The sequence below is a fragment of the Sprattus sprattus genome (genome assembly GCF_963457725.1).
Source record: "Sprattus sprattus genome assembly, chromosome: 16".
Taxonomy (NCBI): Eukaryota; Metazoa; Chordata; class Actinopteri; order Clupeiformes; family Clupeidae; genus Sprattus; species Sprattus sprattus.
Window position 1 is genome coordinate 19,597,203 of NC_137914.1, and position 23,310 is coordinate 19,620,512.

Consider the following 23,310-nt stretch of genomic DNA (forward strand, 5'->3'; position numbering starts at 1 on the left):
CAACAGAGTGAATTCCAGCATCCTTTGCCATAGAGAAGAAGTATCCTTGCCTCTTGAACAAAGCACTCGGTGAATCAAACTCCACTATCTTGCCAGCATCCAACACCATCACTCTGCAGAATTGACAAGGAAACAAACATCTCAGATGTGAGAAAATAATTCAATACATTTCCTAGATGGCAAGGTGTAAAAAAGCTCATCAAGAAATCAATGACCACATCCAGCTATTGAATGGTTTGTCTAAATATGGATATTTAAGTAACGCAACCTGTGTCCCATATTTCATTATTTGTCTTCAGATGAGTACACTTTTTTTCAATCATCATATTATACACTGAAAATAAATGAATAAAATCAAGTGTTCACAAGTCCAGTTTCACCAAAACATTGAGAAACATTTATTTATAAAACGTACTTACGCACAGAATTGATCTCAGACTGTGCGTGCGATCAAATCCACATCAAATCCAAATCCAGTACAGATTTATAAAAAAACGTCTTAGATGCAGAAAAGGAGGTATCTCTACAGGCTTCATTTATAAAAAGTTGCCTAGAAACCATCCTACATTTTGTCTAAGACATTTTCCGAAATGATCGTAAGTGAGATCCACAGAAAACGAACGTACAGACAAAAAAAACATGTGTACGCCAATCCTTAGGTTATAAATCACGAATGGTCGTGGAATTGTGCGCAACTGAATCTCCGCCCCTATTTAATCTAATTAGCATATTATTATTATTAGCCCATCCTCAATGCACAAACTCTCTGTGACAATGGCAAGCAAGAAAGAAACATGTAAACAGAAGAATTATAGTGAGGCTGACATCGGCATTCTGCTGTTGGAAGAGCAGATGCAGGCCATAACATTGTTAGAAAGCCTGTCGTGTGGCGTAATGGCAAAAGCAAAGTATGTGGCATGTAGTAGACACGTCTCCGAAGCACCAGCGGCTGCACCTGCGGCACGAGCAGCACCAGAAGCCGCATCTGCGGCAGCAGCACCATGGCTTTGGTGGGAACCCTGTTTTACGCAGGAAATCCTCTTTCACATTTTGCTGTTCCTGGGCACTGTATGGAAATCTAATAAATTAGGGATAATACTGCGAAGAATGATGATGATAATGATGATGAAACCGCGTGTCGGCACTCGGAGAAATCTGAATTCCTGCAGTACTCCAGTATTGCCACAAGGAAATGTACTTACGGGAACTAGAACCAGACGTAGAGATACGTCCTTTCCCATGTCTAAGACGGTTTTTATAAATCTGTACCTTAATGTGGATTTGATCGCACGCTCACTCTAAGATCAAATCTGTGCGTAAGTATGTTTCGTAGCTGATGTCTGGTTCTAGTTCGCGTAAGTACATTTCCTTGTGGCAATACTGGAGTACTGCAGGATTCTGAACTCTCGGAGCGCCGACACGCAGTTTCATCATCATAATCGTCACCATCACCGTGAAAGGCCAAATTAATGTTTTGCTCAATAAAATCAATTAAACAATTTGAATAATTAAATAGCATCAATCCACATCACTGTTCTTAGGACAAAAACGTGTGTAAAACATTTTGCTCAATCTATAGCCTATTAAATGTCTGATATTGGCTTAGTTTTCAGTAGGACATATGGCTGCATTGGCGTTGTTAGAGGATATCGCCAACCGCTGAGAAAAAGGGTTTTTCGTGATTGCGCAGACTTTTTGACACAGGATGATGTATGGTTGATAAGCAGGTGTCACTTGTAGAGCGGCTCTGTTAGAGCTTAGTGCAGAGACACACAAGATGTAACCTGGCCATACCCTTTCAGGGTCAGGTTTAGTCTGTTCTTGGGTTCCTTGCTACAGGAACGTTCCAACGAGAAATTGGAGACCAGTCTGTACTGTATATCCAAGTCATCATTAAGCAGAATTTTGCCCGATGTTCTTCGCGGTATTTATCCCTCTATCTCCGCAATTTATAGGAATTCCATTTAGTGCCCAGGAACAGCGAAATGTGAAAGAGGATTTCCTGCGTAAAGCAGGGTTCCCAATGGTTTCGATTGCCCACACTCGGACAGCCTAGGAAGCCCACTTCAATACAGCACATGCCTGTGCGTGGTCGGTAGTTGGGAGCAGCATAGGCATACTGAAGGGAAGGTGGCGATGTTTGGATGAATCGGGAAGGAGACTGCTATATGACCCCGAAAAGGTTTGCCAGATTATCCTAGCCTGTTGTGTGCTACACAACGTTTGTCTAAGCCCTGACATAGAGCTAGGAGAAGACGAAATGAGCATGGACCAAGATGACCCCCCTCCCATCCCAGCTGGCTGAAATACGCATCCCTGCCCTGAGAAGACTGGAGCTGATTCACCACCTATACCAACAGTTAAATAATGTACACAGTTAAAGAATAAATGCACACATCTTCACATTTTCTACAGATTTTTTTATTTAGGCACGTACGTTTGTTCAAAGAACCCTCAATAGCGGACAGAGTTCGGCAACAACCTCACTAATAGACTTACTAACAGACTCATTCAAGTCCCTTTGTGTCTCAAGGACCTATAGTGGATGGAAGAGGAAACTTCTTGCGGCATCTGGTGCTGCTTGTGCCGCAGGTGAGGCCGCTGGTGCTTCGGAGACGTGTCTTCTACCATTTTCCATACTTTGCTTTTGCCATTACGCGACCAGACAGGCTTTCAAACAATGTTTCTGCCCGCATCTGCTCTTCCATCAGTAGATTGTTGATTTCCTTTTACATGTTTCTTTCTTGCTTGCCATTGTCACAGAGAGTTTGTGCATTGAGGATGCACTCTGTTTGTGCATTGATAATATGCTAATTCTATTAAGTAGGGGGGGGGGGGGGGGGCGTTTGGAGGGCGGAGATTCAGCTGCGCACAATTCCACGATCATTTGTGATTTATAAACTCAGGAATGGCGTACACGTGTTTTTTTGAGCGTACGTTCGTTTTCTGTGAATCACACTTCAGAAAAACGCTGAGATCAAATGGAAGACGGTTTCTACGCAACATTTTATAAATGAGGCCCCTGGACTGAGAAACAAAAGCCACTTTTTCTGGTCAGTCCAGTCATCAGAACAATATGTACATTTTTAAAAAAAAAAAAATTTTAAGAGTGAGCAGCAAAGAAACTGCCCATCTGGGCGCCTATTGTGCGTCGCCACCTCCCTAAGCCTTTCAGGTGGTAATGAGGGGCATGGGAGTGCACGTGAGAGCACACATGGGAGTGCACGAGAGAGCACACTGGGAGTGCACGTGAGAGCACACATGGGAGTGCACGTGAGAGTGCACGTGAGAGTGCACGTGAGAGCACACTGGGCGTGCATGTGAGCGCACACTGGGAGTGCATGTGAGCGCACACTGGGAGTGCACGTGAAAGCAAACATGGGAGTGCATGTGAGAGCACACATGGGAGTGCACGTGAGAGTGCACTTGAGAGCAAACATGGGAGTGCACGTGAGAGCAAACATGGGAGTGCACGTGAGAGCAAACATGGGAGTGCACGTGAGAGCACACATGGGATGGCACGTGAGAGTGCACCTGGGAACACACATGGGAGTGCAAGTGCGGGCACACATGGGAGTGCACGTGAGAGCACACATAGGAGTGCACGTGAGAGCACACATAGGAGTGCACGTGAGAGCACACTGGGACCTCACACACCTGTGGCTACTTGCCGTTCATCTGAAGGTACACTAATAATAATACAATTTATTATCTATGTACTCTATGTATTAATGCAGCAGCCTTTTTAAAATATATATACAGTACTGTGCAAAAGTTTTAGGCAGGTGTGAAAAAATGCTGTAAACTAAGAATGCTTTCAAAAATGGAAGTGTTAACAGTTTATTTTCATCAATTCTTCATAAATTAACAAAATGCAGTGAAGGAACAGAAGAAAATTCTAAATTAAATCAATATTTGGTGTGACCACCCTTTGCCTTCAAAATAGCATCAATTCTTCCAGATACACTTGCGCAGTTTTTGAAGGAACACGGCTGGTAAATTGTTCCAAACATCTTAGAGAACTAACCACAGATCTTCTGTGGATGTAGGCTTCCTAAAATTCTTCTGTCTCTTCATGTAAACCCAGACAGACTCGATGATGTAGAGATTAGGGCTCTGTGGGGGTCATACCATCACTTGCAGGACTTTCTGTTCTTCTTTAAGCTGAAGATACTTGTTAATGACATTGGCTGTATGTTTGGGGTTATGTTCCTGCTGCAGAATACATTTGGTGCCAATCATACGCCTCCCTGATGGTATTGCATGATGGATTAGTATCTGCCTGTATTTCTCAGCATTGAGGACACCATTCATCCTGACCAAATCTCCAACTCCACTTGCAGAAATGCAGCCCCAGGTGTTGGTGAATAACGCCAATGAACAGGATCGTAAAAAGCAGAGAACAAATAAAACACACACACACACACACACACACACATCAATCCATTCATCCTGTTCTCTAGTGTTTTGATCCCACCAGTGTTGAATTTGTTTGCACTCGCACTCCTAATCTCATTTCTATGAAGGCTAGAAGGTAATAAGAACTGAAAAATCTCAAAGTGCTTGAACTTTAAGGGCTACAACAGCTGGGTCCTTACTTTCTCAGTGCTGTCAATATCACAAGTGATTCCATGCAGAACCAGGTCCAGCTCAGGGCGGTAGCGGACTTTGTAGTCCTCCAAACGTATCTTCCCGGTTTTAGGCCAGCCTTCCTCAGGACGCTGGTCTGTGATCCAGGCCGCCTTATGGAACAAGAGGGGAGATAAAATGGATTCAACTCATGCACATATGCTAGGATACAGTATAGTTCACTACCGCACAAGGCTTTATTGTTAGTTATATTGTAATTAAATTAAATTGTGTACATGTGTAAATAAATTAAGGCCAAAGCCACAGAAAATGATTAAAATGCTTCTCTAAGGTCACTCTTACTAGCTGACTTATTTTTTTCCTTTGTTTTAGTTAAATAAGATAATGAGGTGTACCTCATTTTTTATCTTGCTGTATTCGCTCACTCTCTCCACCGCAACTATGTTGGTTTCGAGCTCTGAGGTCATTCTCACCAACCAAGTCAAGGTCCGAGTCACCTAATAATATGCAAGGGAAAAGGTCCAGTAATTATTCAAGGAAGTTTATAGGACAACATCAGGTAACAAAAGAACTGAATCTTACATGCCCTAAAATTAAAAAAAAAACTATAATCACTGGATGGAGTGAATTACATTAAGAGCATAGGAGATGGACAGCCCAACCAGTCCGCTGTTGAGACTCTCACGTGACACCACCGCAAACAAGGCAGAGAAAAACACCACCAAATTTCCTAAGAACTCCAATCGAATGGACAGCCACCTGCACAACAGTTCAACAGAGAGGGCACACCACCAACAGTTACATCTACTGAGCGGACATTTAAACATGCGACAGGTGCAGATCAGTCTTCAGAAATGTGGAAGAAACCCACTGCAATTTCCAACCTGTTGGAGACTATCCGGGGATAGATGCTCTTGAGGTTCTGGTCCATGGTTGCCTCGTTGTGTTTTAGGAATCTGTTCTGGTGCCTGTAAGCCCTGATGACTGACAGGCCGGCCACTGTCTCCCCAAAGTGAGAGTAGATGGGCGAGCAGGAAACAGATTCTAGCCGCCTTAGCTGCCGAGACGTCGCCACATAAAACCTCTGTGGAAAACAGCGATGGAGGCTTTCAGTAGTCAATCAGTGCCATTCACTCCGCACACTGACAGCTCTAAGCCATATGATGCCATGACGCGTCGATCTCAATGCCTCATGCCAAGAAAACAAGCACATGGCAAACCACGCGTGTGTATTTTTTTTAAGTCATTCAAATTGTGCACAGAAGGAAATCTCTCAAATCTCTGAGTCTTAATGATATAGTGCTGTTCTGAATTACACTGCAGAGACTCAGGATTTAGTGGCCACCTCACAGTACCTGCACAAAGTAATAGATGACAGCCAGGGGCACGATGACCGCTGTAAAAAGTGGGGTCGCCAGGCAGATCACAAACAAGGTGCCCATCACCCCCAGCAGGCAGATGACCCAGGAACGGAAGGATACTGGGATCATTTCGTCCACTGTGAACATGTCCTGCAGGCAGGGGAGACAGACTTTATAGCTGGCAGATGACAGGTCTCACACCCTATGGTGGCAGGCGGTGTGGCTAGCAGTGAAACTAGCATTCTGTAGATCAGTGAAACTAGCCTTCTGTAGATCAGTGAAACCTACCTTCTGTAGATCAGTGAAACTTGCCTTCTGTAGATCAGTGAAACTAGCCTTCTGTAGAATAGTGAAACTAGCCGTCTGTAGATCAGTGAAACTAGCCTTCTGTTGATCAGTGAAACTAGCATTCTGTAGATCAGTGAAACTTGCCTTCTGTAGATCACTGAAACTAGCATTCTTTAGATCAGTGAAACTATCCTTCTGTAGATCAGTGAAACTAGCCTTCTGTATGAAGGTAAGGCTCTGGTGAATTGTGATCATTGTAAGAATAATAATAATAAGTCTAAGAATAATGATTATAGTTATTATGGGTTCATCTCATTCCTCATTTATCAGTGTAGTATTATAATTAGGGGTAATTTGAATTTAAAAGATGCACATAACCCCCTAAAGTTCTATCATAACCTATTTTGCACACCCCAGTCAAATGAATGGTGTGGGTGCACATAGTGTATGAGGCCATCATGACTTCCGCTGTCCAGATATTCATACACATGCCAGGATCAGCCCATCTCTCTAGATTACCTTGGCAAATCGGTTCACCACTCTGCCAGACGGCGTGGTGTCAAAGAACATCATGGGCACACGCAACACGTTGGCCAGCAGGCGTGAGTGCAGGATCCGCGAGGCCGACACGGCTCCTCCAGCCAGCAGAAGAGTCCCCAGGAAAATTAAGAGGCCTGGCGGAAATCGGATTGTTTGATTGCACTTGATTAAATAAAATAAAATAAACTTTTGAAAGAAGGAAAAATAGTCAGAGTATAAGGCATTAATATAGTTTAAATATCCCGTACCTTGTGCCAGGCCAAGAGCTCCAAAGACACCCACTCTCATATCCCTCACATAGCCAGGGTAAGTCTGGTTAAAGTACTTCAGCGAGTCATTGGTCCAGTCACTTAGCCACAGGTTGGAGCCCATGAAGGCGATGTTCTGGATGAAGTACATGAGGAAGACCATGGAGGTGTAGCACCAGCCCATAGAGCGCAGGTACTGCAGGTATACTGACCACTTCACCTGTTGGGAGCCCATTAGAGATGACGGAGACAGAGGCAGAGTTCATTTCACCAGGTCTACTGCAACAGCCTCTTTTTTGAATGTGTGCTTCAACTCAGAACAGAACATTGAAATTGTATTTCAGTTATTTTATATTCATCCATTGTGTTATATTCATCTAACCAAGTGTTTGTGTTAAAGTACAGGATGATTACATACCGTCCCAGTTTCCATAGCTTCTTTCTTTATCAACCTCTGGCCTTGCTTGGCCTCATCAGAGGGCCTTTTAGCCTTCACAGAGCTGGTTGTCGTCAGCCTGATGCTGAAAGACAAACACTTTAGCATAGATATGAAATACACTTTAGCATAGATATGAAATACACAATAGCATAGAAATGAAATGGCATTCCACAAAGGACCTAGAGAGTGCATCAAATCTAAAAGTAAATTAGACTGCGAAGTACATTCCTGTACAATTAGTCTCTGAGCATTTGAGTTGGAGCTCTTACATTTCTGGCATATTATGTACATATTAAGTGTGACATGCTATGAGTTTTTCTATACTGTGTTAGATACCCTTTGTCTCTGTTTTGTCAAATCTTGTCTTTATGCCTTTGTCTGTATGATTTTGTGTATTTATGATTGTGAGTGTGTGTGTGTGTGTGTGTGTGTGTGTGTGTGTGTGTGTGTGTCTGGTGCGTGTGTGTCAACCCGTGAGACAAACCTGCCATTGCGCTGGGCGTGTCTCTGGCTGTGGCGCAGGAGGTTGTCCCTCTTCAGGGTCACAGACACGACATCCTCAGGAGGGCCATCAGCCTGGAGATCCTGAGCCTCAGGTATTATGTCCACGTCCTCAGTTTCTGAGGAGTCATCTGATCAGAGGACACACACACTCACAAACAAACACACACACATACACGCGCGCACTCACACACAAACACGCACGCACACACATACACACATACACACGCAAACAAACACAGAGAAAGATAATTTAAAGTCAATATAAAAGAGGCTACAGATGAAAATGTGGAAGTTGGTAAAAAGGCTAATGCATGTTTTACATTTACATGTCACAGAGTACAGGACATGGAAAGGGCTTTTGTGCCCCTTCTGGTACAGAGTAGTGCGATTCATTTCACAATTGAGGCAGCAGTGGAATTCAACTTTTTCCTTTTCTTGTACAATATCAGGTCCAACATTTTCAGCTGGTAACCTACAAGATCCAACTTGGCATTTCCTGTAACCTTCAATACCCTTGTTATACCCTCACACTTCGGAATTGTTCCTTCTACATTTTCCTTTCCTTGCATGGTACAAAGAAAGCATGTTTAACGGAACCCACCCTTTGATGACTTATTGTTCTCCTCTTTTGCATAGGTGAACAGGAACTCAGAGAAGGCCCCTTCGCTGGCCTTCAGGCTCTCATAAGAGCCCACTTCAGTGACCAGCCCATCCACCAGCACCACAATCTCATCAACGTGAGGCAGGAAGCTGACACCGTGAGTTACCAGGATCCGGGTCTGCAGAAACGCAAGCAATTAAACAGAGGTTTTTTTTTTTACATTCAGCGATACAACTACATTTTGAGAGCACTCACTGTCTGAGGAGATATAGACATGGCAAGTGGAAGAGACCAGAGGATAAGAGCAGGGGAGTCATATTTGACAGAATTCATGTTTGGTATTTGTTCTGATCACCCACTCAAAATTGAAGCCCCTCGCTACATCTATCAAAATAAGATAAAACCAAAGCTAAGGACATAGATAGGAGACATAGATTGGCACTGTGGAGAGACTTTCTGCTGGATACACTAGTACACACTTTGCAGAAAGCTTTACAATTGGTGCACTATTAAGGATACACTACATTGAAAACATTGGGCCTCATTCTTGATCAATATCTGAAGTTTCTTCTGAAATGTTTCTTACGGACTTCGTAAAAACAACGTAGGGAAAAGACCTACGCCACATTCCTGCACGCTTGAAAATGTGTTCATAAGCAGCAAAAGTCTTCTGAGCTGTGCTCCCCCGGAAGAGCTTTCTTAACTTGATGCGCGATCTGGTGAACCTGATTTGCATACAAACACGCCCCGCCAGCTCCTTATAAGGACACGCAACAGCATTCACGTGTGCAGTCGGAATCGCCCGAGTCCACACGAAAGCAACTCAGTAATTTTTCTAATTCGGCGCTCTCACTCTTGCCAGGCATAGACAGTAGAAGAAAGCCCACGCAACACTGCATACAGGACTGTTAATGGTGTGCTTTTCGCCTGGAAGTCTCTAGAAATCTGGCACCTTAATGAACTAAATTTAAAAGAGAGAACATGCCGTTCAAAGACACCAGAATGAGGCAGTAAAACAAAACATTCAGTTCACGTTCACCAAAATTATGAAGGAGTTCATGAACTTTCGTTCAATGAACACGTTCAGACGCAACACTGCAAATTAGAATAGTCTGGATTGCCGTACTTGCATAGACGGCAGTGCCAAACGACGCTCACTAGACTAGCGCAGCATCCTGGTGTAGTCCTTTCATTTATTTTGGTTTCAGTTATTTATTTATTTTTATTTTGGTTTTCAAGATGCCTCATAAAATCATGACTATACATGTGAACGTATTTGTTAATGATACAAATATCATTGTATTTATTATTATTATAATTATTTAAATCTGAGGATGTCTGTAGAGTTGACATGAACGCAATCACCATCGGTTTCTCACAAATTCAGCCATTAACACGAAGAGTTTCTTCTTAAATGTGATTCCTCAAAAAGCTTTGAACGCAGTGGGCCATCTTTGAGAAAACTTTTTCCGAATTACGACTGCTATTTCGCGTTCTGAAAGTCTTCTGAAGTTCAGAAGAAAACCCAGATGAGAAAACTATTAAGAATTGCAAATGTTTTCCTAAATCCACCGAAGTAGAGTTCAGAGAAACAAGAAAAGTCCTTCTTAAATTGCGTTTGAGAATGAGGCCCAATGTCTTTTATTCACAATGATACATAAACTACACAGCAATTATTGTATTTAAATACCCTGTGAGGTGTACACTGTGTAGACAGCATAACATTCAACACAATGAATGTAAATTTCAACTGAACTTTAGATTGCATTAGCACTGAGAGACCCACCTTATCTTTCAGAAGTCCATTTGGCCCGACGACCCTCTCAAAGAGGTGCTTGGCAACACGCGAGTCCACAGCCGACAATGGGTCGTCCAGCAGGTAGGTGTCTGCGTTGTTGTAGGTGGCTCTGGCCAGGCTGACACGCTGCTTCTGTCCCCCGCTTAGGTTAATGCCCTGTTACACAGAGTGGGAGATTACTAAGGTAAATGCCCTGTTACACAGAGTGGGAGAACCCTTAGGGTAATGCCCTGTTACACAGAGAAACACTTAGGTTAATGCCCTTTTCCACAGAGTGGGAGAAGCGCAGTCACAAAATGACTGCTTGTGTATTCTTCTATTGTGTCTGTGTGTGTGTGTACGTGCGTGGGTGCATGCTTGCGTGTATGTGTCAACACCTCACCTTCTCCCCGATCTCTGTCAGGTCTCCGCCCGGGAGCTGATCCAGGTCTGGCTTCAGGGCGCAGGCGTCAAGCACCTGCTGGTACTTGCTCTCGTCCAGCTCAGACCCAAACAGGATGTTATCCCTGAGTGTGGCATTCTGGATCCAGGCCTGCTGGGGAACATACGCCACTGAGCCCTGCAGGGGGGGGGGGGGGGGGGGGGGAGTGTAAGAAAGACATTTTAATGTAAGCAGCACTAGATAAGAATGGAAGCATCTAGAAATAGTTGTAGGATTGTTTTCCATTTTAAATCAAAGTAAACATTAGGGATACGCACTTATTTATTTTCCAGAGCTTTGGGTTGCTGTCGCACGCTGAATCACTTATGAATCTAATCTTTCAGCTTCTACAAAGCATTTCAAAAACATTTAGACTGATTAGCCAAATAGTCAGACTCAATATGAGACATGTAACTTACATAAAAATAAAACTAATGTAACTGACGTGTTCGAACCTTCTGTTAAGTTATCACTTGTTGATAAGCTGCCCTGTTTTAAAGCCAATTCAGGCATGTCAACATTGTGCTCTTGCAGTGACGTGTCAGTAATGATCCAGCCTCTCGCTCTGTGGGTACCTTCATGTTGATGGAGCCTTTGCTACTGTGCATCTCTCCAAGTAAAGCAGACAGCAGGGATGACTTTCCTGATCCTACAGCTCCAACCACAGCAACTAGTTTACCCGGCTTTATATCCAAACATACACTGGAAAGGAAGAGGAAGAGCAATAGGAAGAAAGACATTTATGTTTGTTTGAAATACTATTTCCTAATATGACATCGGCTATGGATAATTCAGTTTATATCTACATTTTTCCCTTTTACACCCAATTATGTTTCTTATCAGAACAAATCCCACATCCATTTGTAGTTCCCATGAAATTATGCGTTTCCCAGTCATGATGTGACCAATGTATTACCTACACAAATATACCATGTTTCATGAAATGATGCGTTTTCCAGTCATGTGACCACTGTATGCCTACACAGATATCATACCTTGTTTCATGAAATGATGCTCGTTTCAAGCATTACTGTTTCCACAGAATTGGCATGTGCACAGATAATACCTAGATATTACGTTAAACCAAGGCTCCACAACAATGAAGACTAAATTGGTACACATAAGTGCCATGGTTGAGATCTCATTTTCATTTACCAGCACAAGAAGAAACGTCAGCATTGTATGTCAAAGATGAGAAGCAATCAGCAATAAAATAACAGAAGCAGGCGGACATTTTAACATTTTGAGAGTTGATGGTGGCAATCATTCAGACTGTCAACAACATAATCATGCAGGCATTCAAACAATCAGGCAAAGCCCCTACAGCCCTCCCTATCAGTTTGGGTTTGACCCTGATTACTGAGGTTGGCTGCTCCGCATACATAAGGTCAGCTACTTGTCATTCATCAACACTAACCATTGTACCACTGATCACACATAGTAAATTTGCCACACTCAAAAGTGGTATCTACAGTATTGTGATAAGCCCTTTGTGCTACGTCTGTCCCCTGTCTGTCTCTCTTGCAGGGTGCTGAGTGCTTAGGAGATAATGGGCCGGACTATAAAAGGCTTGGGTTTGCCATGGACGGCCTCTCTTGACTCCCTGACTCTCTTGCTGTTGCTTTGCTGCACCGTTCAGTCTGTTGCTTGCTCCGGTGGGGAGAGCCTGGGGAGAGTCTTTCTGCCTAACTCCATGCTGGATGCTCCCTCCATCCTCGTCGCGTTTACACTATTGTTTGATACCTCATAACCCCTAGACACATTGCATGACATTCTCCTTTTATCTCACTATACTGTTATTGTAATAATGTTTACTATTTAATTTATGTATTTACTATTCATGAATTTTTTATGGGAGCAACAGAGCGCCATCTATTGGTCAAAACAGCAAACTGTTTGATTAGGTTAATTTCACTATAATGACTGGAAAAATATTTCCAATAACCTATTCATGTTTTGACATCCTTTGAGTGGACTGTGTAAGACAAACACAAATGTCACGTCCACTGAATGTGGAGGGCAGAATTAACAGTGGACTCACTTCTTAAGGGTGGGATCATTCTCCTTCCCCCAGGAGAATACGCCTTCTGAAACAGTGATTGCACTGCCTGCGGAAAAAAACTGAATAAAAGTATTCATGTAGAGATTCATGTCATAATGCATCTGGGCATCAATAGCCTTATTGATCAACAGCCTGCTTAATCAATAGCCTACTTTATCAGTCATTTTGAAGATTGCAAGTCTGATTTGGATTTATTTTTATTGTTTTACATTTTCAAGCAAGAACTTTCTATGAACTAAGCCTTTTCTGAGGTGTAAGCTCTGATAAATCATAATCTGGTGAACTCCTATAAAAGGTGATGTGTGTTTTTCTGTACATACTGAAGCTTGGGTCGTTGTGCACAGCATTGCTGTCAAGGTCTTCCCCGCCCAGGAACTTCTCCAAACGTTCTTTAGATACTGCAGTCTGGAGTAAGATTGTTTTATCAGTATGTCATCTTACTAAAACACTAACATCTTTTTCCAACTAAGTCAAGTCCAGCTAATACACATTTATCTTTCAGTTAGTTTCCATCCAAGCCAATGCTCAGTTAATGTCTCTAGAACAGGGCGAATTTGATTAAATATTCATCATTACAGGTTTGTCATTATAGAAATGTGTGCATGAACGATACAACACAACGATAAATTAATCCAGAATCAGAATAAGACTACTTAACCTTCTTAACACAAATGCACAAAACCATTCCTTTAAAGCTGTTTCAATGGTGCTAGGTTTCAATAATGAACACATTACACACTGCATTTCAAAGGTTCAATAACACACTGCATTTTAAAGGTTCAATAACACACTGCATTTTAAAGGTTCAATTAAACACTGCATTTTAAAGGTTCAATAACACACTGCATTTTAAAGGTTCAATTAAACACTGCATTTTAATGGTTCAATAACACACTGCATTTAAAGGTTCAATTAAGCACTGTATTTTAAAGTTTCAATAACACACTGTATTTTAAAGGTTCAATTAAACACTGCATTTTAAAGGTTCAATAACACACTGCATTGGCAGAAGGTCATCCCTATTGCTTGTTTAGATCTTGCTTTGTGTGTGTGTCGTGTGTGTCAGTGTTTAAACGTGTGGATGGATAGTTCTGTACCTGGACCATAGCAGCAATGAGCATTGGAAGCATGCCCAGAGGTAAACGAAGGATGTGGAATACTGATATGGAGGTGAATGCTTTCTCAGCATCCAGGATGTTCTCTGAACTGACCGAGACGAAAACAGCAAACGTTGCTAGGGAAATCTTCAAATAAACACAAAGGACAGTTCAGATCCAGTAATGACAGTTTGAAAATGAGAAGCTTGTTTTTTCTTTATTTTATTGTTATTTATTTATTATTTATACACCAGAATGTGTTTTTTTTATTTATTTAACTATGTGTCCCACATCTGATTTTTGATTGTTGAAAATATGCTTAATTTGACATTTTGATTCTGGAGCCAGATTGTAACACTTCTGGCCTTGAAACTGCACGGATACACAAGTTGGTTTAAGAGCAGGAAGGCAAATATTAGTTGCGGGTGTTTAATATTTCTCAACAAAAAACTAAAGATAACTCACAATGCATGAACATGTCTTCATTAAACCCCCAAACTTGCTCTATAATTTATTTCATTTGTAAATCTGTTTCATCTAATTTGTAAATGATGAAAGAGAAACTTAATAAATAATTCCCCCATGGCTCTAGTATGTGGGATTCTCCATCATATTGGTTACTCTTCCATCAGAAAATCAATGTATGGTGGAGAAATACAAGATACATACAAGCAGACACACCCCTATAGATAATGTCAGGAACAGACATGGAATAGCCCAACATACAAATAAACACTCTCTTATAGATAATGTCAGGAACAGACAAAAATAAAGATACTCCTCTATGGTCAACTGTCAACTGTCAACCTTACTGTGCACCTATTTGGTGCAAATCCACTCACACCTCCAAGCTTGACACAGCTCTCAACCACAGCATGCGGGTAGTTTCAGGATGCATAAAATCTACACCAACCTCATACTTACCAATCCTCGGAATCCCACCACCAGCAATCCGTCGTGAAGCAGCCTGCCTTAACCTTGCACAGAGAGCTCAACGCAGAGCCAGCCACCTACTCCACCACGACATCAACTCAAACGACCCGTCACCACGCCTACCGTCGAGGGAACCAATCTCTGCAAGACTTCGTGGCCTGCTGCATGAGGCAAATGGCCAGCCACCTGGGTCCTGGACCATCACACAATGGACCAAACAGTGGGGCCAAGCCAACACCAAGCTACATGGCTACATCAAAACACCCTCCACAAGGCTTGCAGGACACAACCTCCACCGAAAATCCTGGGTACGACTTAACAGATGCCGGAAGACATGGACGCTTCAGAGCCAACATGCACAGGATGAACCTTTGTGATGCCCCTGACTGCCCCTGTGGATCCCCAGAGCAAACGGCTGATCACATCATAAACGACTGCACCAAGTACCAGTGCCCTGGACTGGTCTCCAGGCACTGTCTACCCTGAACAGCGAAGCACTGGCATGGCTAGAGGACACAAGCTTAGTCATTTAACAGTATTGAGATGTATTTTGTGACATACAAATATATATATATAACCTTACAAGAGCTGGGCCGGTGTTGGAAATGAAGGTGGAGATGGAGGAATAATAGGCAATTTTCCTCATCAGCTTCAGTTCCTGCTCTCGGATAGCATGGATCTGCTCCTCGAAAGATGGTTCCCAGGCATACAGCTTCAGAACCTAAAGGCCAGTCAGCAGGAGAGAGGGGGAAAGAGAAACAAAAGGGATGTAGCACACCTGAACTAAGCCTCGGAACAGAAACTGCCGTTGGAAAGTCATAATGGAAGCCTTTTCAGTTACGCTGTCAATCGAGTAAAGGTTAAAGCTCTGAATCAGGGTTGGATGCCCCTAGATTTGCATTGGCACTAACAGAACTAATAACGAAAAAAAGCCAACTGTGCTAATTGTGTTTCTTTTTTCCCCCAAAGTGTTGAATATTAAAAAAAATAGCACTTCATTTCATATCAGTCTTTCAGCCAGCCATCTCTATCAAGGGTACACAGAAAGGTCGAGCAAACCGCATTCCTTCCTCATGTTTTCCCCATGTCTTCAGCAGCACTTCCTGTGCCTCAGGGGGTGATGGAGTCCATCAGATGGTAATCATCAGGATTGCTCAGACGCACAAAGACTTAAGACAGTAAATATTTCTGTGTGGATGTTTAAGGGACTATTTTTCTTACCTTGATTCCAGTCAACATTTCATTCATAATTTTCATGCGTTTGTCTTTCAGCTTCATGTTTTGGGTCTGAAAGAGATACAGAATTGTAAATATGTGAGGTTTGTATGGCTATTGCAGCATATCTTCCTCTGTAAATGCAGTCAAATGTTCCAAGGTAGGTAGGACTGGATACATGCTGAACAAACATGAAAGACTTTGGCCATAGAAGCACTGTATTTCTGAAGGGTCAAACAGAGAGCAACAACCTATTATAAATTAGAAGGAGCTTCGCTAAGGAGCAAAGGACTGACTGTGAAAAAGTATCATTGTACAGTACACGGATGCCACGCCACATACCAGGCCCTTGTTGAGCAAGGATGACAGACCACCTCTGTCTTCTAGAAGACCAAACAGGATAATCCCCTGAATGAAGGGAATGCTGTGTATTTGAGTCACACAATTTCTCAAATTGGTCCCCAATAAATGTTTGAACTTCAGCAGTTCTTCAATAGTAATCATTGCTAGTGACTCGCTCCACTATTTTTTCCAATTGCTTATGGTGCGGGACTCATAAATCACTACTGAAGGAAAATCCCATGGGCTTAAAACGTGATTGAATCTTTGAGTCCTTATCTAGGAGGAGGCGATATTGAGGGAGAGCTACCTGGTGATCCTTGGACTTGATGGCCAGTAAGGCATTGATGGGAGCCATGAGGACCATCACACCCAGGCCAGCCAGCACGGAGGGGCCCATCTCCTGCCAGAGGAAGAAGATGGAGAGGCCGATCTGCAGAGGGCACGACCACAGCAGGTGGATGAAATTGGTGACGTCGTTGAAGCGCTGAGCATCCGCCGACATCAGGTTGACCGTCTCGCCCACCGTGGACTCTTGACGCGTGTCATTAGACACAATTAGGGCCTGGTAGACAAGCGACAAAGTTAATGCAATCAGTCTTGGAGGTTGGAGTACATGACCAAATACCTTTTACGTGCACAGAGATTATCACCTATCACTGAGCCATCTCTAAGGGGTGCTATTTTAAAATGAAACACTTGAAAGTGTAATTTATAAATGAAAGGTTAAGTGCTGAATGGGGGTGGAGGTTTAGAATTCATATTAAACGAGTGGTGTAAGGTGACAGGATGTACCTTCTTGTAAACTGCTGCCATGAGTGCTGTGCGGACCTTCATACCCAGCAGAAAGCAGCGGTGGAAGTACTGCTGATGGAGGACGGACTGCACCACTGCCACCAGCAGCAGCAGAATGGCATACAGGTAGCCTTTCCACAGGTAGATGGACTTGTCCTGGGTGAAGGTGATCATCAACCTGGAAAGTTAAACTGGTCATTTAACTTACTGTTTGACATCCACAGGAGTTGATTTTCAACGTGCTGTCTGTGTAACTACAGTCAAATGTAAATATTGTACATTTCAACTTTTTTTCAATGACCTGTCAGGTGCTGAGTCAATCATTTATTTGAAGTCAACGCACTTATAGTGGGTAGGATAATTATTGGTCTATGATGTTATGCAACCCTGAGTCCAGGTCAGCTTTGTGCACCCATTCACGTTCATGATGAACAGTCATGCAGTCCTCACACAAAACTATTAGACTGAAGCCCTCTCAGAGTCTTTGAGGTGTGACATTAAGCACGTGTATTACTCACTTGAGCAGCTGGGGGCTGACGAAGGCCAGAAGGTCAGACAGTAATTTGAAGAAGGCAGACTCGATGAGCATCCATTTGAATGCCTTCGTAATGGATGGTATAAGCCATGAATTTGGATGCGATATTTTATCATCTTTCTTTTTCTCTTTGTTTTTCTTCTTGTCTTTACTGTCACCTTTTTCCTCCTGAGTTATAGGAAATGAGAAACACGACATAAGTTCATGGGTCGGATTTTCAAATATTTCTTTTCTTTCTTTGGAGAACATTCTGCTAAGACATGCTGCTTAAATGGACTGCAATTACCTTAGACATAGCGGCGGTCTGAACATATGAGCTTTATCAGCACATTAGCTATTAGCACATTAAGTGTCTTACCATCACTAGCACATCCTGGCTGACACCTTTTGAAAGGCCATTTTGATGGGCAATCTCTTTCTGTTTGGCTTTCCTCTTCTTGAGCTGCTTCTGAAACCTGTGCCGAGCTATGCTCAGCTCGCCCGTCATCACTTTCTCAAACCCCTCATAGATGTGGCGGGTGGCATCCTTGTCACTCAAATCCCACAGGTCCTCCTGAAGCAAAGGCCTCTTGAAGCCATTGAAGACCATGCTATGTAACAAAATAACCATTGGCTATTACTAATTAAGTGTGTAGGAGGCCAGTAGGAAATTATTGTGTGTATATATTTATATAGCAGTCTATACAGCAGATATGTATGTATATGTACAGTATGTATGTCTATATGTATTCACTTAATAGTTTCAAGTAAATATGCAAATGTTTATTTCTGCAGATCTTGCTGCAAGAGTTTGGCTCTGAGGCTATTAAAATGAAATATTAACCTTCACTGAGGATCTTACCTGTTGAACCAGTTAAATGTGATTCTACTGAGATATGCTGCTCCTGCCTCTGGGTTCTACAGGACAAGAGATGGACACAGTAGAGGGTATAAAGAATAGGCACTGAGGGAGAGCCAGTAAAATAAAGTAACTGCACATCAAAACTCTACCTTCTTCACCACCTCCTCTTCTTCAGGCTTTACATCAGCAATCCCAGAGAGAACGAGGGAGAGGAGCTGCAGGCCATAGGCTACATAGAACAAGCAGAAGCGTGGAAGATCTGGGACTCCCCCCTGCCGAGAGACAAACAACAACACTGAAGGAGTGCCTGTGGAATGAGGGCCGGCCTGTCTGGGGGTGGGGGGTGGCGTGTTTTGTTTGGGACCCTCCTTACCTCTTGCAGTGCCTTCCGCAGGAGTGTCTGGAAGGGGAATATACCGCATACCACCTGCAGCATCCAGAAGAAGAAGAGCGAGCTAGAGTCGACGGCCATGTGTGTGCGTCTCACGCTCTCCTGGCAAACCATCACCAGGATCTGGGAGCAAAGGTACCCACATTACGGCTAGGCAATATCAAGAGAAGGGGACCAATCATAGCGCTTTAGTTCTGTGACACATTCTCAAAGGTAAGGAACACTCATTACCCATGAGACTGCAAAAAGCACAGGGTTGGTGTAGAAGACTGCTGCATTCTTCCCATTTGTTGTGGAGTCAGTATTGGGACCAAAATCCTCACTGAGAGTTACGGCAAGTCCAGCCACGGCTGTTAGAAACAAGAGTCCAGCCAGGATCTATACAGAGATATCACCACACAAGGGCAACTTTAACCACAGATCCTAAACCATTGCAGGGTTTTAAATAGTACATGAGAGTTTAAATGTGATTAATTAAAAAAAACACAGCTTTTGAAATTTGCAATGTTGTCAAAAATGATTAAAAAAAAATTACAATGAACTAAGGTTCCCACTTGTCCTAGGACAGAACCTCACTCACACACACAATAGAAGAGAAGTGGGACTCCTAAAAGAGGCCTTTTACCTGTTTGCTGACATAAAGCCTGGAGAGGTGTCTTTTGTGGGCTGTGCCTCTGAAGAGTGCTGCCAGGTGCCAGGGACTACTGAGCCAAAGGAAGCCCAGCGGTACCCACACCAGAACTGTCTGCTCTACACACAAAGGCAGGTCCGGGTCGGCCCGGTCCAGGTATGAGGCATTCTGTGGGGGGGGGGGGGGGGGGGGGGGCACACGGCCCAGAGATTCAGACTAAGCTCGTACCCCCTGCCAAGCTGCTAACTAAAGTTTTAATGTGATGTGACTCACAGGTGATTAAAAGGAAAAAACGAATCTGTATCTTGAGCAAAGCATGATTAGGATAATGGATGACAGCACAGCACAAGTACTGGGATAAGACAGAAACAGAACCACTCTGTGAGAAATGTATTTCTCCAAATAAAGCACACAAATAGAGCATAGAACAGCCACCAGAATATGAAATTGTTTTGTTTGATTAATGGAGTGGGATTCAATTGAAAGGAAAGTGTGGCAGAAATCTTCTGCCTTGATAAAGATTAAAATTGAGTTTCTTTATGAACAAATTGTGGCATCACGGTGGGCCAGCTTATAGTGGGGTGTGGCATTTCCCGGGAGGACTGGCTGCCACACCACAAGATGGCTGCCGGTCCAATGACTACAGGCCCCAGAATGCAGCAGGCACCCAGGTGGAGGTGCTTAATTGCAGGAGGAGATAAGGCAGGTGGTGCCTGTTGTGTGGGAGAGAGCCAGAGAGAGCAGAGCGCACCTGAGGTGCGTTGGGAGCGTGCATGGAAGCGCTTAGTGAAGCGCTTACTAGGCCACAACCGGAAGGGGGAAGGATAGCCCCAAGCCGGAAACCGCCTGGACTGACCCACTGGCAACCGACTACAAGGAAAGTAGTTTAAGTTGATGTTTATTAGGAAGAAGAGGGAACAAGAACATTTTGTGTTTTGGACTTTTAAGTTGTGTTGAAGGATCCTTTGCCTGAGTTTATGGAAACCCCTGAGTTGTACCTGTTTTGAGTGACAAACTTTATTAAAAACCCTCTTTTTACTGCCAGTTGTGACCTGATTCCTCAGTTACTGCACTGCCCACCCTGCAACCTGTTACACATGGTGGAGAATGCGGGCAGGGACAACACGGGCTTAAGTGTGGACGAGTGGCAGAGAAGACGGTGAAGGTTTCTCTCAACTTTCATACATTCAGGAATACAGACTTCACACAAAGGAGCACCGAACACAAAATGGAGGAACTGGTGAGGATGCTGGTGGAGAGCCAGGTGGCCCAGCTTGAGACCAGTAGAGCCTTACTGCAGATGCGGCTGAAGGACCATCCAACTGAAGCTGACCTACAGGAGGCTGCGAAGAAGAACGCCCGTTCGGGTGAGTTGTTTGCGAGAGCCGAGGAGAGGCTAACCCAGATGAGGAGCGCTGGAGTGTTTACTGAGCTGACGGCCACAGGGAAGCGTCCAGCAGAGGCGTTCAAAGCGCAGGTGGTCCTAGATGTCAACGAAGATGATGATGTCTATGAGGACCATGATGTCAGTGATGAAGAAGGTGATGTTGGAGATGAAGACAAAGGTGATGATGAGGGTGAAGACGACTGTGATGAAGAAGACGTGGGTGATTGTGATAAAGAGGTTGATGATGAAGATGCTAAGGAAGATAATCCTGATAAGAGCGACGCAGGTGAAGGGGACTCTGATGACTCAGAAGAAGTCACACCAGCTAACAAGGAAGCTCAAGCCCAGTCTGCTGCCGAGGCAGCCCCTGCTCAAGAAGAGTTGGGGGAAGACCACAACGGGGTCGAGGCAGATGACCCAGAGGACAGTGCACCAAAGGAGAAGAATAAGAAACAGGGTGAAAAAGAGACAAACAGCAGGGTGAGTAGATGGGTTCTAAACCACCATCTGTTTAATGTCTCTGTCGTTCACAGGCCAGGATGGCGCATTGGAGAAGCAGATGACCTGTCCCACTGTGATGCCTTTTGGACTGATTTTATCCTGCCGAGGGCGTCAGGTTCGGGGAGAAGGATGTGTGGCATCACGGTGGGCCAGCTTATAGTGGGGTGTGGCATTTCCCGGGAGGACTGGCTGCCACACCACAAGATGGCTGCCGGTCCAATGACTACAGGCCCCAGAATGCAGCAGGCACCCAGGTGGAGGTGCTTAATTGCAGGAGCAGATAAGGCAGGTGGTGCCTGTTGTGTGGGAGAGAGCCAGAGAGAGCAGAGCGCACCTGAGGTGCGTTGGGAGCGTGCATGGAAGCGCTTAGTGAAGCGCTTACTAGGCCACAACCGGAAGGGGGAAGGATAGCCCCAAGCCGGAAACCGCCTGGACTGACCCACTGGCAACCGACTACAAGGAAAGTAGTTTAAGTTGATGTTTATTAGGAAGAAGAGGGAACAAGAACATTTTGTGTTTTGGACTTTTAAGTTGTGTTGAAGGATCCTTTGCCTGAGTTTATGGAAACCCCTGAGTTGTACCTGTTTTGAGTGACAAACTTTATTAAAAACCCTCTTTTTACTGCCAGTTGTGACCTGATTCCTCAGTTACTGCACTGCCCACCCTGCAACCTGTTACAAAATATATAAAAAAGCAATAAAGCACCATATCATATGTATCATCATCATACAATAATTATCATGACAAATGATACATTAATTTAAATAAAAATGGAAAAAGGAGAAAGTCAACTTTGAATTTTACCAGAGACAGAGGGGAAGACAGGGACATAGGTCAGAAAAACAATGTCTGCCAGTGTAGCATTTTGAGGTCAACTCACCCAGAAAGAGGAGCCACAGTATTCGTCGAGAGCAGCCGACATGTTCCCTCTTGTTCCCCTCTGATAGGGGAGAACCGGAGGTAAGGCGCCTGAGGTTAAAGCTGTTCACTAGTGCTGCTTGAGCGTAGTCCTTGTGAAGCCTAACGCAAACCATGATTCAGCAAGATTGCAAGCCATAAAAACCTCTAAAGCACACAAACACTGGTGAAAACTTCACACAGGTCCTTCAATTGGTCTTTGTGAGAGTGTCTGAGTTAATGCTTAATCCCTGTCAGAAAGACTCCAAAACAAACATGTGACTTATTACATCAAAATTCGGGGAAAGATTTTAAAAGTGACAGCACATGGAATTGACTCAATTTAAATCGGATAAAGCCAGAAATTCGGATACATGTGACTGCAGTGACTGAGACCAAAGGTTCTGATCTATTTAATAGATACTGATCTTGGGGAAGATACATTACTGACATTTATTTCAATTGTGTAATATTCTTTTCAGAGTCTATCTCTCTGTGACATACAGTACGAGTTACCTGTCTTGTCAAGGTAGTTTTAGATCATCTATAATTTCTACCAGGTCATGATAATTATTTATACCATCTTCAAGAAAATGATAAATTCATGTGAAAGTAAACAAATAGAGGAATCCATCTTTAATGCTCATGTCATGTCTAGCTCTGACAACCTCACTATCCTGTAAACATAATATCCCCGATCATTTTTCTAGACATATCTACTCATGTCAGGGTTTCACAGGTATTTCAACTTTATTGGTGTGCCTTTTCAACCCCCTAAACTAAAGCATCACCTCACTGTTGATTTGCACGACACTCTTTTTCCATTCTCTGTAAAATGACAGTGAAACTTAATCTCGGAGAGAACAAATCTGATAGAACATCTTTAAGACTAAAAT

The 23,310-nt window shown here is 43.5% G+C and overlaps 1 protein-coding gene across 1 annotated transcript; it reads right to left on the bottom strand.

The window, feature by feature from the left end:
* On the bottom strand, positions 1-22,439 carry LOC308377147 (ATP-binding cassette sub-family C member 2-like; the record flags this gene model as incomplete). Its single annotated transcript, XM_080853722.1, has 29 exons — positions 1-113; positions 4,599-4,742; positions 4,986-5,087; positions 5,223-5,349; positions 5,475-5,674; positions 5,946-6,101; positions 6,759-6,913; positions 7,028-7,247; positions 7,446-7,548; positions 7,951-8,098; positions 8,572-8,749; positions 10,358-10,525; positions 10,752-10,928; positions 11,366-11,492; positions 12,832-12,898; positions 13,173-13,257; positions 13,950-14,096; positions 15,466-15,603; positions 16,104-16,169; positions 16,747-17,001; positions 17,232-17,409; positions 17,750-17,934; positions 18,125-18,356; positions 18,608-18,663; positions 18,757-18,879; positions 18,981-19,121; positions 19,230-19,376; positions 19,624-19,797; positions 22,398-22,439. 29 exons carry the CDS (start codon positions 22,437-22,439, stop codon positions 75-77), a joined length of 4,080 nt encoding a protein of 1,359 aa, XP_080709848.1. The 3' UTR covers positions 1-74.
* Positions 22,440-23,310: the final 871 nt, after the last annotated feature.